Source organism: Acipenser ruthenus, chromosome 5 (assembly GCF_902713425.1).
Source record: "Acipenser ruthenus chromosome 5, fAciRut3.2 maternal haplotype, whole genome shotgun sequence".
In the NCBI taxonomy this organism is placed as follows: domain Eukaryota; kingdom Metazoa; phylum Chordata; class Actinopteri; order Acipenseriformes; family Acipenseridae; genus Acipenser; species Acipenser ruthenus.
The window spans coordinates 63,665,887-63,679,860 of NC_081193.1; the positions used below are offsets into that span (position 1 = coordinate 63,665,887).

The 13,974-nt window shown below is 37.5% G+C and overlaps 1 protein-coding gene across 3 annotated transcripts in view; it reads left to right on the top strand.

Annotated features, from left to right (window-relative positions):
* Positions 1–13,974, top strand: part of LOC117402634 (serologically defined colon cancer antigen 8-like) — a 154,971-nt gene that overhangs the window by 120,398 nt on the left and 20,599 nt on the right. For 2 of the 3 annotated variants that reach the window (XM_034003971.3, XM_034003973.3), the window contains one exon: positions 10,816–10,942. The exons of the other annotated variant lie outside the window; for it this stretch is intronic. In XM_034003971.3, coding sequence (XP_033859862.3) covers positions 10,816–10,942 — 127 coding nt within the window. The remainder of the gene's footprint in view (positions 1–10,815; positions 10,943–13,974) is intronic. 3 annotated transcript variants of the gene reach the window in all.

The window sequence follows — 13,974 nt, forward strand, 5'->3', positions numbered from 1 at the left end:
GTCTGAATGTAACTTTCAATGACAGTGCATTATTTTTATTATAGAAAAGTCTTGATCATAAGAACTAAAACATAATTGGAATTATTATTATTATTATTATTATTATTATTATTATTATTATTATTATTATTATTATTATTATACATAATGAACAATAATGTTCCTATAAAGTTAAGTGTTTTACAGTTGTATTATACATAGTGATGGCGCAAGACCTGTGTATAATAAGATTGCCTGTGTATTGTAAGGTTGATGATAAAACTGTAACCTCACTTTTTTAAAAACAAACTCTACCACCAGTTCCTGAACACAACAAAGCACTGTCAATCCCAAAACAAACAGCAATGGCCTGCAGAAAAAAAGACAGGTAGAAATTTGTGAAAGAGCAAATAAGTGGCAAATTTAGTAAGAAATGACCTTAGCCACATGCCCTCCATGGGATGTTAGGCAGTCTAGACTGATCCCCATAAATCAGATGCTCTTAAGTAATGAGGAATGAGGTGTGATGACTCGAGTCAATGACTGGACTGGACTCGGAATGAAGTCGCAATTTTTCGTAACTCAAGTCAAGGCATTGCCATCAAATTACTCGACTCGAGTCCCTGCAAGCATCGACTTGACTCCCTGCTCAAAAGACGTGACTCGACTCGAGTCAAACAAAAAAGTTTCCATCTGACTCGAGTCATTGTCTTTATGTTAAAATCAACAACAAACTTATTTCATATTCAATACATGCAGCCCCTCTCTAACACACGCAGTCATCTTGTCATTTTGCACATAAACAGGTTCCTGCCATGGTTGTTAAGACTGTTGCTAAGGAAATAGAAAACACCTTTCTAGCGTATAGCACCATTCTGTGATTACAACGTCACAAGCAGCAGGGAGCCAGGGAATCAAAATGTGTAGACGGGAAGCAAAGACAGATTTCTCATCACTGATCACAGATAATCCTGAGCAAAATAGTGATTTTTGAGTTTTGTCACAGGCACAAAAAAAAAAAAAACAGCAACAACATGGAGAGTACACTAAAAGTACCTGCGGTGGTGGAGTTCGCGTTTAATAATTATACAGTCGACCGGGAGAGAAACAAGCAGGCTGCATCCTGCCAGCACTGTAAAGCAACAATATGAATAAACTGCATAAAAAACATAGCACTGGTAACTGCCACTAATTTATACTGGTAGTTATTCTTCAGGTTTTGTTAGCACACGATTTCCATTACACGAGAGTAGATGTTAAAACTTCATGCTGATTTGAACTCGGCTCTCGCCAAGAAAAGCACCAACTAAGACGTAGCTTTACAGTAAACTAATGTGATCCATATGTGTCTCCATTTGCGTTTCCTTCCATATGATGGTGTAGATATCCTTCTGTCTGGTGTTAATGGCTGAAGTGTAATGCTTGCTCCAGGGATCAACTTATTGCCTCCCTAGTACATCAGCACACACAACGGCTGCGATGCTGGCTCCAAGGATCAACCACAGTGCGGTCTCCCCAGCGCATCAGCATGACAACCGTCTGGATTGAGCTAAGTAGGGTACATCTCTGGGGTCTTTAAGTGGGCACCTTCCATCCTCTGTGTTTCGTCGTCTAGCCCACGACACCTCAAGAGGGCTCGACGGTGATTTCTGGCATCCCAGCATCACCCCCCTCCGTCCCCCACTCAACTCGGCCCAGCTTACTTACGTTTCTTTCTATTGTGCTTGAGATCCCCAGCTAGAATCTTTCTGTCTCAACCACAGCCAGTTGCTGCTCCTCTCTGCTGCTTCATATAAGTTCTTCACTGTGCGACGCAACTCTTGGCCACTGAATCCAACGTCTCTAAGAAACCGGGTTGTAGAGTGTGCCACAAATCCTCGACAACCCTCCTCCACTGGGTAAACCCGGACTCTCCATCCTCGCTGTTCCGCTTCAGTGGCTAGTTGAGCTTACCGCAGTTTCTTCCTCTCATATCCTCTCATGGCACTGTTAACTCTACCAGGTGGACAAGGCGTGCTGATCCAGACCACAAGACAATATCTGGTTGAAGGTTAGTGGTGGCAATCTCAGGTGGAAAAATAAGCCGTTGACCAACATCTGCCAGCATTTTCCAGTCTCTAGCAGCTTCCAGTTGTCCTGGGCGAGGATTGGTTTTAACACCTTTTCTTGGTGGTTGCTCTCCTGGGCGGAGGAATGTTGTCTTTTGTGTGTAATGTTTTGATGGAACAGGTGGCAACTTATTGGTCATGTTACGCTTGTCTTCCAATGCTAAGGCCAAACATCGCAGCACTTGGTCATGGCGCCAAGTAAACCGTCCTTGGCTAAGAGCCACCTTACATCCTGTCAAAATGTGCCTTAATGTTGCAGGTGATGAACACAAAGGACATGAGGGATCCTCTCCTACCCAGAGGTTTAGGTTCTGTGGTGATGGGAGAACATCATATGTTGACCTGATGAGGAAACTGATCCTGCTCTGTTCCATTGACCATAGGTCTTGCCAGCCAATCTTGCGTTGTTCCACACTTTCCCATCTCACCCATTCCCCCTGCTTGGCCTGGGAAATGGCCTTTATACACCTCATCCTCTCCTCCTGATTTTGCACCTTGTTGACTACCAGCTTCCTCCTTTGAGCTGGGGCTGCCTTGTGCCATGTAGGAGGAGCTGAACTGAGACCAAGACCCCCTCTTCCATGCTGAACTTGCCCCATGATATCACCAATTCGAAGGGCAGCCTTTGCATCCTCCACAGCTTTCTTTGCCGCCCACTTTCTTCCAGTTTTCAACACAGGTGCTGCCTCCCTTACGCATTTGTCACGTGACTCTACTAATGTCATTTCCAGTCTGACCATGGCGCACTTAAACTCCTCGGTTAGAGCGGAGACTGGCAGCTGCAGTATTCCTTTACCATAAAGTCCCACTCTGCTGAGGCAGCGTGGAACTCCCAACCATTTCCTGATGTATGAACTGATTAAAGCTTCCAGCTTCTCTACTGTTGTCAAAGAAACCTCGTACACAGTCAGTGGCCACAGCAAGCTCGGCAGTAGACCAGACTGAAAGCACCAGAGTTTTAGTTTGCCTGGTAAAGTGCTGCTGTCTATGCTCTTCAATCCTTCCACTGCTTGTTGTCTAACTTCTCCCACACGAACTGTGTCCTTTAGATCCCCGTCGTACCATCTCCCAAGACTCTTCACTGGCTTCTTAGACACTGTTGGTATTGCCTCACCATCAATGAAGAACGTTTTATCTACTACTTTAGCTTTAATTATAGAGATGCTTCTTGATTTAGTGGGCTTGAATTGCATTCGTACTCATTCAATGTTATTGGTTAATTTGCCCAATAACTGATTAGTGCAGGCTACTGTTGTAGTCATGGTTGTCATGTCATCCATGTATGCTCGAATTGGTGGTAGTCGCATTCCAGAAGCCAAGCACTCTCCTCCTACTACCCATTTTGATGCCCTAATGATTACTTCCATTGCCATGGTAAAAGCCAGTGGAGAAATGGTGCATCCTGCCATTATTCCAACTTCTAGGCATTGCCATGTAGTGCTGAATTCTGAAGTTGAAAAACTAAATTGCAAGAAACCTACTTTGCCCCCCCCCCCACCCCGAGCCTTTTGTGAAGTGACGCACCGGCTCTAGTCCAGATCACGGCTTCTATCAAAGTGAAGAACAACGTCCACAAACTTGAACTTGAAGCTTCTCTATAAACTTCAGGTACATTCAAACAGTATTCCAATTCCAAAAGAAAAGAAGATAGTGACAGACATGTTGAAAAAGGCATGCAAACAGAATAATCTAGCTAGAAAAAATAAAACAATTTATTTTATTTTTTTTTAATTTGTGCATTTTTTCTGAAGGATATCAGATAACATCCGTTAGGTAAACTGTTCCCCCACTACTACCACTAGTTTAATGAAAACTGATTGGAGTTTGTTTCAGGGACTCGGGATTCAGACGGACTCGGACTGTAAGAGAGTGCACATTTAATGGTTTATGGTATTTACTTTTCTTGATGAGATATCTACTGCAGGTTTTGTACTTCTCAAAAAATACATAATAATCACAGAGTGTTCTTGTACAAATGGAAAGCTTCGTGAACACCCACCCACTACCAAAATGGCAAGTATGTGTAGAGAAAAAAAAGGAGAAGGTCCTAGGAATACAAATCTTCTATGGATTAACATTGTTTTTGGTTTAACATACAGTATATACCGTTAAACTTAAATTAAACGCCTCCAGCGTTTTATTTACAATATTTGCCAGCAGACCCGGCGCGTATTGGAGACTGGCGATTATTTGAGACCAGCGTTTATATTAGATCACTAGCTTCACATGCTTCATGCGGTCATTGAAAAGCTGCTAACACACAACCTTGTAGCAACATCGTAACTCAATTTAAACATTCCAGCAACTTTGTTAAAGGGTTGTGTGTCAGTGGGAACCAAGTAACAGTTTTGTTTTTATAACACAATTGCATTGTATTGTACACCTTCAAGTATAACGTGAAAGTATTATTACAGTCTTTTTATATGCACTGGTTAACAAGGATACGGTATGCAAAACAAACAAGCAGAAGTATGAATTTGTATTTAAAAACAGAATTAGGTCTACCATTAATAATAATAATAATAATAATAATAATAATAATAATAATAATAATAATAATAATAACAGTTAAATCCACTAAAACACAGCCCTGTAGATATCAGAACACAGGCGTGTAGGCTACGCTTACAAAATAATAATAATAATACAAACTTCTAAAATGTTTTTAAAAATGAACAATAAAAGCAATAAGTATCATTATCAAAAATAATGTATTGTTTAATCTCAAACGTTAAAATACACCAAGAGGTTTGTATCTGGCCTACTTTCAGCACGCTTAAAATTATCAAAACTTTTAATAACGTAATAACGGCATTAAACAAATATGCATTACATGTAGGCATGCCTTAAATTACTTCTATTATTATTATTATTATTATTATTATTATTATTATTATTATTAATAATAATCCTGAGTCATTTTCATCGCTGTCACTTATTAGCAGTTCATTACGCTCAAGCTCCTTCTCATCTTCAAAGACAATGACAGAGACCTGGTGTTTATTTATAGTATTTGCCAGCAGACCCGGCGCATATTGGAGACAGGCAATTATTTGAAGTTTTACGGTATTTAGGGAATTATTTAGGAACCTTTTACCATGGTTGCCTGGCAGCCAGCTTGAATTCCATAATAAGACATGTATTTCTTACAAACTTATTTGACTAATTACCTACATATAAAGGCTTGCTGATTTAGGTTTGTGTTGATGACATGGTGAAAAATAACAACACATTGGCAGCTGTCTTTGTTTTATTTATTTATTTTTTAATGTAGTTACATGAAAGCCTCAAGAGATTTTCCAAAGTGTTTAGTATATAAGTTATTCCATGTAATGTATATTTAGGGTATGCTGTTGAGTGAGCCGTTAATGGGACCGCTTCTCTGTATTTGATGACCCTGCGTATGGGCTTTTGATGTATTCTAATTCATGTTATGAAAGTACAGTGTGACATAGTGTAACAGGGACAAATTAAGTATTGATTTAGATATATTTATTCATTTAAAAAATGTCCTTTATCATGTTTTATTTGAATCTGTAATGTCTAACATGTATGCTCAATTGTTGTAATTTTTTTTGTCTGGCCATCTTGCATTGTAACAGAAGACATACTGGTACTGTACAGTGGACGATAGTGAAGTTGGTGTACATTGCCCAATGGTAGTTTGAGGTGTAAAGATATAAGCTTCCTCTTCTTGGAACCTGCTTATCGCTACATGAGTCTGAGAGCTAACTAGCATTTAATATGGTGCTATTTAATATAGTATTTAATATGGTGCTATTTATAACTTGCAGCAGTATGAGGTTATGAGAGTTACAGCTAAATAAAAATAGGATTTTTTTTTAAATTGTGTTTTTGTTATAGTAATAGCCATACAGGAAACTTACATTGCTGATATTTTCACTAAAGGCTTATAAGGGCCTTCTTAAATATGTGACTATTTGTAAAACTGTATGGTGCACAACAGCTTAAGTGATGCATTAGTGTGCCTCAGACCACACTTTCAATGAATATGATTATGTGCTCTGTGCATACATTTTAACTTGTGAGTAATTTAAATACAGTTTGAAATTCATGAAACTGTTCCAGACTGGCTTATGTAACCAGCCTTAAAGCTTTGTCAAAAGGGCTCAATGAGTCATCTGAAAAAGAGAATTTTATAGAAACAGATGAACTGTCCATTATCATCAGGGAAATGTTTAAAACAGCATACAACTTTGAAACAATATTTTCCTATTTTTTTTTTTTAAGGGTAATTAAACCATAAAGTTAGCGCTTAAGCTTTTTTTAAAATATTACTATTCATTTTTTATTTACTGTAAATTCTTGTGTCTCATCGTGCACTCTGCCCTCGCTCTCGGACCCTCCCTGTGGCGAGGCTGCTGACTGACCCAGGCCAGTGCAGCGAGCTGGCAGCACCAAGCTGTGTTTACATGACAGTGTGCAGCCAGCAGGAGCCTGCAGTCGAGCCAGCTGATCCCGCAGGCTGGCACGAGAAATGTTGCCAGCCTGCCGTGCTTCCCAGAGCCTGTGTCCAGCATGGCCCATCTCGCAATTGTGGGGAGCAGTGTAAACATTCCCAGCTCACAGACGGCACAGCCTCTGCCCTGGTAGTAGAGCCAGTATGTACAAGGCATCTGTCAACCCCTGCAGCCTAAGCTGGGAGGCTTCCCTTCCTCTTTCCCTACTGTGTTTCATTTTTATACAGATTTTTCCCTTGTCTTCTCTCTCCCTAAACCCTGTTGTAAAAGTCTCTGCCATCACAGTGACTGAACTTAAAAGCCTGCATGCTCTGAGCGTGAGTCAAGTAGAAAACTACAAGACTTACATACATCAGCCCATGTTAGTACCATGTACTACAGCTTGACAATCAGCCTGGTTAACATTTAAACTTGCAAACTACCACTCCCCTGAAATTCGTTTTTTTTTTTTATTATGATTTATTTCTGCTAGGGAATCATTATGAAGTCAGTTAACAATATTACAACTGTTTAAAGGGCTGTTAGTATGTGACTTTAAATGGCTCATCCTGTAGAAACTGGTCAAGTCTATCGTTACTGCCCTAGCAAAGTCTGAAAACATGTTTTCTTGTTGGACTATAATGTATGATGTTAATATGATTAAAAAATCATTATGGAAAGACGGTTGTTACAAGTTAACTCTTTAATAACACATGAAGGAACGTGTATTAATACCAAAAAAAGTATCATGTACAGTATATATCATTCAGGGTATATATCTTTTCGAATAGCTCAGGATGCAAATATAGCCTTCATCCATGTATTTTATATGTGTGTGTGTGTGTGTGTGTGTACTGGTCAGACACTGAAGAAAAAGAAAAAAAAAAAACTCTTCTATATTCTCAGACATGACCACTGTTGTTGTGCAGCAAAATCTTCTTCCATTTTATTTGCTTAAAAACATTTTAATTTAACCAGAACTAAATCAAAAACACACAATGCGTTTCAGCATGTCTTCATCGTGTGTAGCTGTACAATTGCTATTTGGAGAGCAGCTTTAGAGTATATATAATAGGTATCAATTAATCTAATCCACGAGCAATTATTAAACAATATACATGAACACGTTAATAATCACAATATACAAAATCGCATATCATTTCTGGAAAAATAAATCTGTGACTATGCAACCATTGCTATTCAACTAAAGAGCGGCTTTGGAATAGGCTATTATATAAACAATGTATACATCTATTTAATTGTTCAATCATGTTAATATATTTAAATATATACTGAAAGTTTTGTAAGCAAAATTATCCACTCTCATTCTTAACCAGAAAAAAAGATGAAAGCTTCAAGTTGGCATGTAATAGCTAATCATTGAATCTTGTAGCAATCTAGACTGAGATCCAGCGTTTCATTAATGCCACGTGGTTCCGTTGTCTTTAAAGTATATATTCACCATGACCCTCTCCTCATCAGCTGGTTAATTATAGTGCCACCTCTCTCAGAGACTGACACCTTTTCAAGTCCTATAAATTCTGAGTGAATCCTCATCAGCACCAAGAGGGAGTCGTTTTTTAGGTAGATTTATATTGCCACGGAGGGGACCAAAGAAGACAAGGCACCTCAAGAGATGTAAGATACAGCCATACAGCGAGAATGGTCACAGGTGCCAGAGGAGGCGGTAATTGATCTTTCAAGATAGAACTTACTAAAGCACAATTGTCAGTACTAAATTAAGGTTTGTCTTTTGTTCCAACTAATAAGATAAATCCATTCAAGTTAAAAGTGGACTGTTACATTTTTTTAGACAGCTACATTTGAAACATTACTTTGACTAAAAAATGTACTGCTGTAGAAATTTTTATAAAGAAAAAAAATCTACCTTTTTTCCCAGTGGGTGTATTGAATCCAACATTAAATATTTTTAGTAAACTAGTGGAACATGATATTGAAAAAAATGTTACAAAACATTCTGTCCCTGAATACTCAACTAGAGAGAACAGCTATTAAGGAACTTCATGATAATAACAACAATAATTAAATCTGCAGACAAAGGAGGCTTCATAATTATCCAGAATAGTGACAATTATGTAGCTCAAGCTTTAAGACAATTAAATAGCAAAGACTTTTACTAGCCTCTGGCTAAAGATCCAATATTAAGATTTAAATAAGAGAGATGTTATTTTGGATAAGGCTAGGAAAAGTAACTTGATCACACAGAATCAATATGATTTTTTTAAAGTTGAATTTCCTATAACACCTGTTTTTTATATGTTACCAAACATACATAATAATACTGTATGGCCTGCAGGAAGGCCTATAGAATCAGGGAATTTATTGACTTGTTTTCTTTTAAATATATTGCAAAAGACTTGCAGTCTTATTTATCAGATACTCATGATGTGATCAAGCTTGTTTCCCAATATACATTTCCATCTAAAGCATTTCTGTTTTCTTTTGCTGTGGAGTCTGTACACTAACATACCACACGAGGATGGTTTAGAAGCACTGTCATTTTATTTTGAACAAAGCAAAATGATATGTCCAAGGAGTTCCTAACTAAATGTATGCTAGGATCAAATTACTTCTAATTTAAAGACAAATATTATTTACAAATCCTTGCCATGGGAGCAGTATTTGCCCCAAATGATGCAAATATTTGATTTGTAGATTACATAAATGGGACTAACCAGAATTTTAAATTCACTGTGGAATTTAGTCAGACTAAGATACATTTCCTAGATGTGTTAATTTCAATAAATGAGGAGGGTTTCCAACAGATAGGAATACAATTTTTGCTTGCATACAGTTATCACCCAAAACATTTGATCGAAAATATACCATAAGGCCACTTTTAAGTCTAAAAAGAATATGTAGTGAAACGTCTGGCTATAAAACCAACGCTAAAGACATGCAAGATTGTTTTCTTGGTGTTACAACAAAAATACAGTTGATACCACTTTTGATAGGCCTGGAACAATAAAACTGAGTGAGTTTGTAGAAACTAAAAAGACGAATTATTTGTCTACACAAGAAAGAATGACCTTTGTTTCTGAGTATAAGCCTATCTCTAATGATAGTAAAAGAATATTTTCGAAACATTGGAAGATATTGTGGTGTGATCCTCAAATTCGGCCTTTTGTCATCTGTCGCTGTGTCATCATGCTGCTTGTAACTATTTTCTAAAACTATCTTGACCATATTTAATATTTCTTCTGTGGGTATCTTATCTGTTCTGTTATACAGTGCTTCTTTACATGCTTCTAAAGTTTCGTTCCTAGGAAACTGGGGTACAGGGATTTTATATCGAATCCTTTTCAGAAATTGTGTTGTATATTTAACATAGCTAGATACATTTTCAACATGTGGCTGCAGCTGCTTTTTCAGCTATTTCCACAATAATGTATGTAGGATGCCATGGTAACTACACTCATTATTTCTATTTAAATCTATTAATGTACCTGTGATGTAATTTATTACATAGGCTTCATGGTATTTGTTTTTCCTTCATTTTATATTGTACATTATCTAATTTTGTTTCTTCTACAACTACAAAAGTATATTTATGTTTTGTCGTGTTTTTTTTTTGTAATTATTGGTTTATATACTTTTTTATTTCTTATGCTTGAGAGATGATTCTGTATTATGTTATATAATGCTGTACCTGTCTCTCCTACATATTTTGTTACAATTTTGACAAAATATACCATAAACAAGGTTGTTAGTTTTGCATGATAGGTTTCTTAAGACTAAATATTTATATTTCGCTCAATATATATATATATATATATATATATATATATATATATCTCAATCATAGTTATAGTGAGATGGGTCTCTTTTCTTCTCTTTAAAACTAGCACCACTGGCAAAGAGACAATTGATTAGATTTGAACAGATGAGTCGATATGAGCTTTTACAGAATCAGAGCAGGGTTTATAGGTGTTGGCTTACGTAGCGAGAAGACTAATCCTGCTTTAATCATTACACAGCACATGCATTCTTTAGATACTAACCTACATATATAACCAGAAACCTCCCATTTTCCACTGAGCCCAGATTTCTTGAAGCACTTCAGAAATAAAATTGAAGGGCCAGGTATAAAAGTGTGTGTATGTGTGTGGGAGAGTAATGCAGAGATGCTAAGGACAGAACATCCAATTTATAAAAAAAATAAAAAAGCGAGATTTGGGAATGCCACCAAAAAAGTGGGGAGTTGCTACCTGTAAAATGAATTGCTGGAATTGTTTCTTCCATTACAGGCTAGGGCAGCTAGATCAGCATTGCCAGTCGAGCGCTCAGCATGTGGTGGAATTGCTGAACAAGCAGAACCAGCTGCTGAAGGAGAAGCACGCTCTGACTGAGGAGATGCAGCACCTCAGGATACAGGTATACCTCCTGTGACAGCGGGCCGTTTGCCTGCTTATCTGATAGAACATAGTTATCTGAACAGCCAACTGGTAATTGTCATGCTGTGTACAGTGACGTTCTTCTGAGCTCCTTTCATTAAGAAATGTGCAAACCAACCCTGTATATCTGCTATTTACAGTACTGTACATTATATTCAAGCTACAGGGTCTGCACTGTAATTGTTTCAGGAGGTTTTTGGATTGGGAGTTTCATATTCATTTTACAGAAATATTTTTTTTTTTAACTTGGCAATGGCAATGAACCACTGCTTATTAAAGCATAGAGAATATCCAATCATGCAGTATATTGTTCTGAGGTAAAACATGCTGTTACGACATACATACAAACTGTTGGAGAGTAAATGACCTACATTTACAGTATGTCGAATAACCCTGTAATAAATGTGGTTTTGTATATAACCTGCTACTACAGGACCCGACCCGAACTTGCAACCCATTGCAGCACCGTCTTCTTTACCCGGGACCCGACCCGCTTTAATAAGACCTGCAACCCGACATTCACACATAGATATCTCTACCATTCTCCACAGATTGAGTTTATACAATAGGCTATACAGCGTGGTAGCTTTCTCTAGTGGTCTAGATATATTTTAACATTGTAACATATTAACCATCTCTACTTACTTTACTATAAAATACCTGCCTCTTCCTTTCATTCCACCAGTTGAAAGGGAGCTACACCTGTGCTTTTGCAGAGATGATGTACAGTGGCTGTCATACACAAAAAACATGACAGGTTTTACAAGCAACGAATCCAATCACATATCATTATTTTCATTCGCTACTGTGATTCCAAAAGAATTCCACACTTGTGATTTACCTCTTGAACTATTATCCACTGCATGATATAAACCCTGTGCTATATTTTGTTTCACCTCGTCCAGAGGCATTTTTAATATCACCAAGCAGACGTGATAAAAGGATCTTGCGACGTATCAAACAAGCGGCAATACAAACCGAGAACACTGTTTAGTCAGCTGACTCCCTAATCGCCAAATTCAAATTCAAAACATTTTTTGACCTACACCCGAACAGCAAAACGCGTAGAAGTTCACATTCCACCCGACCCGTACCTGACCCGATGCAGGACACTATTTGAGGAGCTGTAAAGCCCCGAACACACTGCCCGATGCGAGCATCGCATCTCAATGGAGGAGGTCGCGTCACAAAAAAATCGTTGCGAGAGGGCATAACACACTGCCTGATTGAAATTGCAATTTGTGATTTTTTTCTGATGTTTGATCTGCGCTGGATGCATAAAGTACAGCGGCAATGGGGCAAATAAATGACAATAGGCTAACATAAGGCTGACAGTACTTAGATACAATTTATATACAAGGTATTCCATTGGTTTGTATACAATGTCCATGTTGACATCTTTTGAAAACAAGCCCTCAACCCCATAAGCATTGCACTTTTTAAATATTAGACACAATATTTACAGAAAACTGCTGCTACAGCCATGATTAATTTATTAACAGCATTTTAATTAAATTATACCAAATCACGTTTTATTTAGGGAACATACTGTGTTGCCCAAGTGCTTGTAATGAAAACATGTATTATGTTTTCCCTTCATTGTAAATAAAAAACGTGATTTGGTGTAATTTAATTAAAACGTTATTAATAAATGAATCATGGTTACCAGCAGTTTAAGTATTCTGTAAATATTTTGTCTAGTACAGCACTGTCCAAACCCGGTCCTGGAGAGCCCCTATCCAGCAGGTTTTATAGGTAACCTTTGATCATCAATTTCTTAACACCTGGAACAATTTCATTGTGATCAATTAAGCAGGTGATTTATTAAATGAAGTCATTTAGAGATCATGTGGTACAAAAAAATGAACTACCCTTTTCAGCCCTAAATGGCCTGGATTACATGCTGGGAAAATGTCATGACTTATCTGTCTACTGTTATGACTTATTTAAGGTGGTCCGGCTGAATTATAATGTTAGATAGTTTTGGTTTGTTTAATTTAATAATTCCTGCTTTGAAACTTCATGTTGTATTTGGTTTTTGTATAATGTATTACATTTGTATTCAAACATAAACCAAAACTAACTAAAATTGTAATCCAGACCGTACCACCTTAAATAAGTCATGACAGTAAACAAGTAAGTCATGACATTTTCCCAGCGTGTAAACTGGCCCAATGACCAGAGTTCCTTCAATTGAACAAGTTATTTGCTTAATTGATCAATAACTTCCATGTGTTCCCAGTCTTTAGAAATTATCGATTTAGGGTGACCTACAAAACTTACTGGATAGGGGCTCGCCAGGACCGTTTTTGGGCAGCACTGGTCTAATAGTTAAAAAGTACAATGCTTACAGGGCTGAGGGCTTGTTTTCAAAAGATATCGGCACAGACATTGTATACCAACCAATGGAATACCTTGTGTGTGTGTGTGTGTGTGTGTGTGTGTGTGTGTATATATATATACACTACTGGTCAAAAGTTTTAGAACACCCCCATTTTTCCAGTTTTTATTGAAATTTAAGCAGTTCAAGTCCAGTGAATAACCTGAAATGGTACAAAGGTAAGCGGTAAACTGCCAGAGGTTAAAAAAAAAAGTTTAGGTTACCAAGAACTGAAAAGTAATGTACATTTCAGAGTTATACAAAAAGGCCTTTTTCAGGGAACAAGTAATAGGTAAACAACTTACAGCTGTTCTGCAGCAATGGAAGTAAATTAAGCCTTGAAAGTTGATGCTAACAATTCCTACAGGTGTCCCAACTTTTGTTGATTACTTACAAACCCTGTGTCTGTATAAAAGCAGTGTTGGAACAGACTGTGTTACTACACCCTCTTAAGCATTATTTGGACAGTATTGTACTGCAGGAAGTAGTATATTGCTCTCATAATGGCGAGAAAAAGGCAATTAACAAAGGAAGACAGACAGACCATTATAACCCTTAAAAGTGTAGGTCTTTCCTTTAGAGAAATTGCAAATAAAGCCAAGGTGTCAGTGAGTACAGTTTCCTACACCATC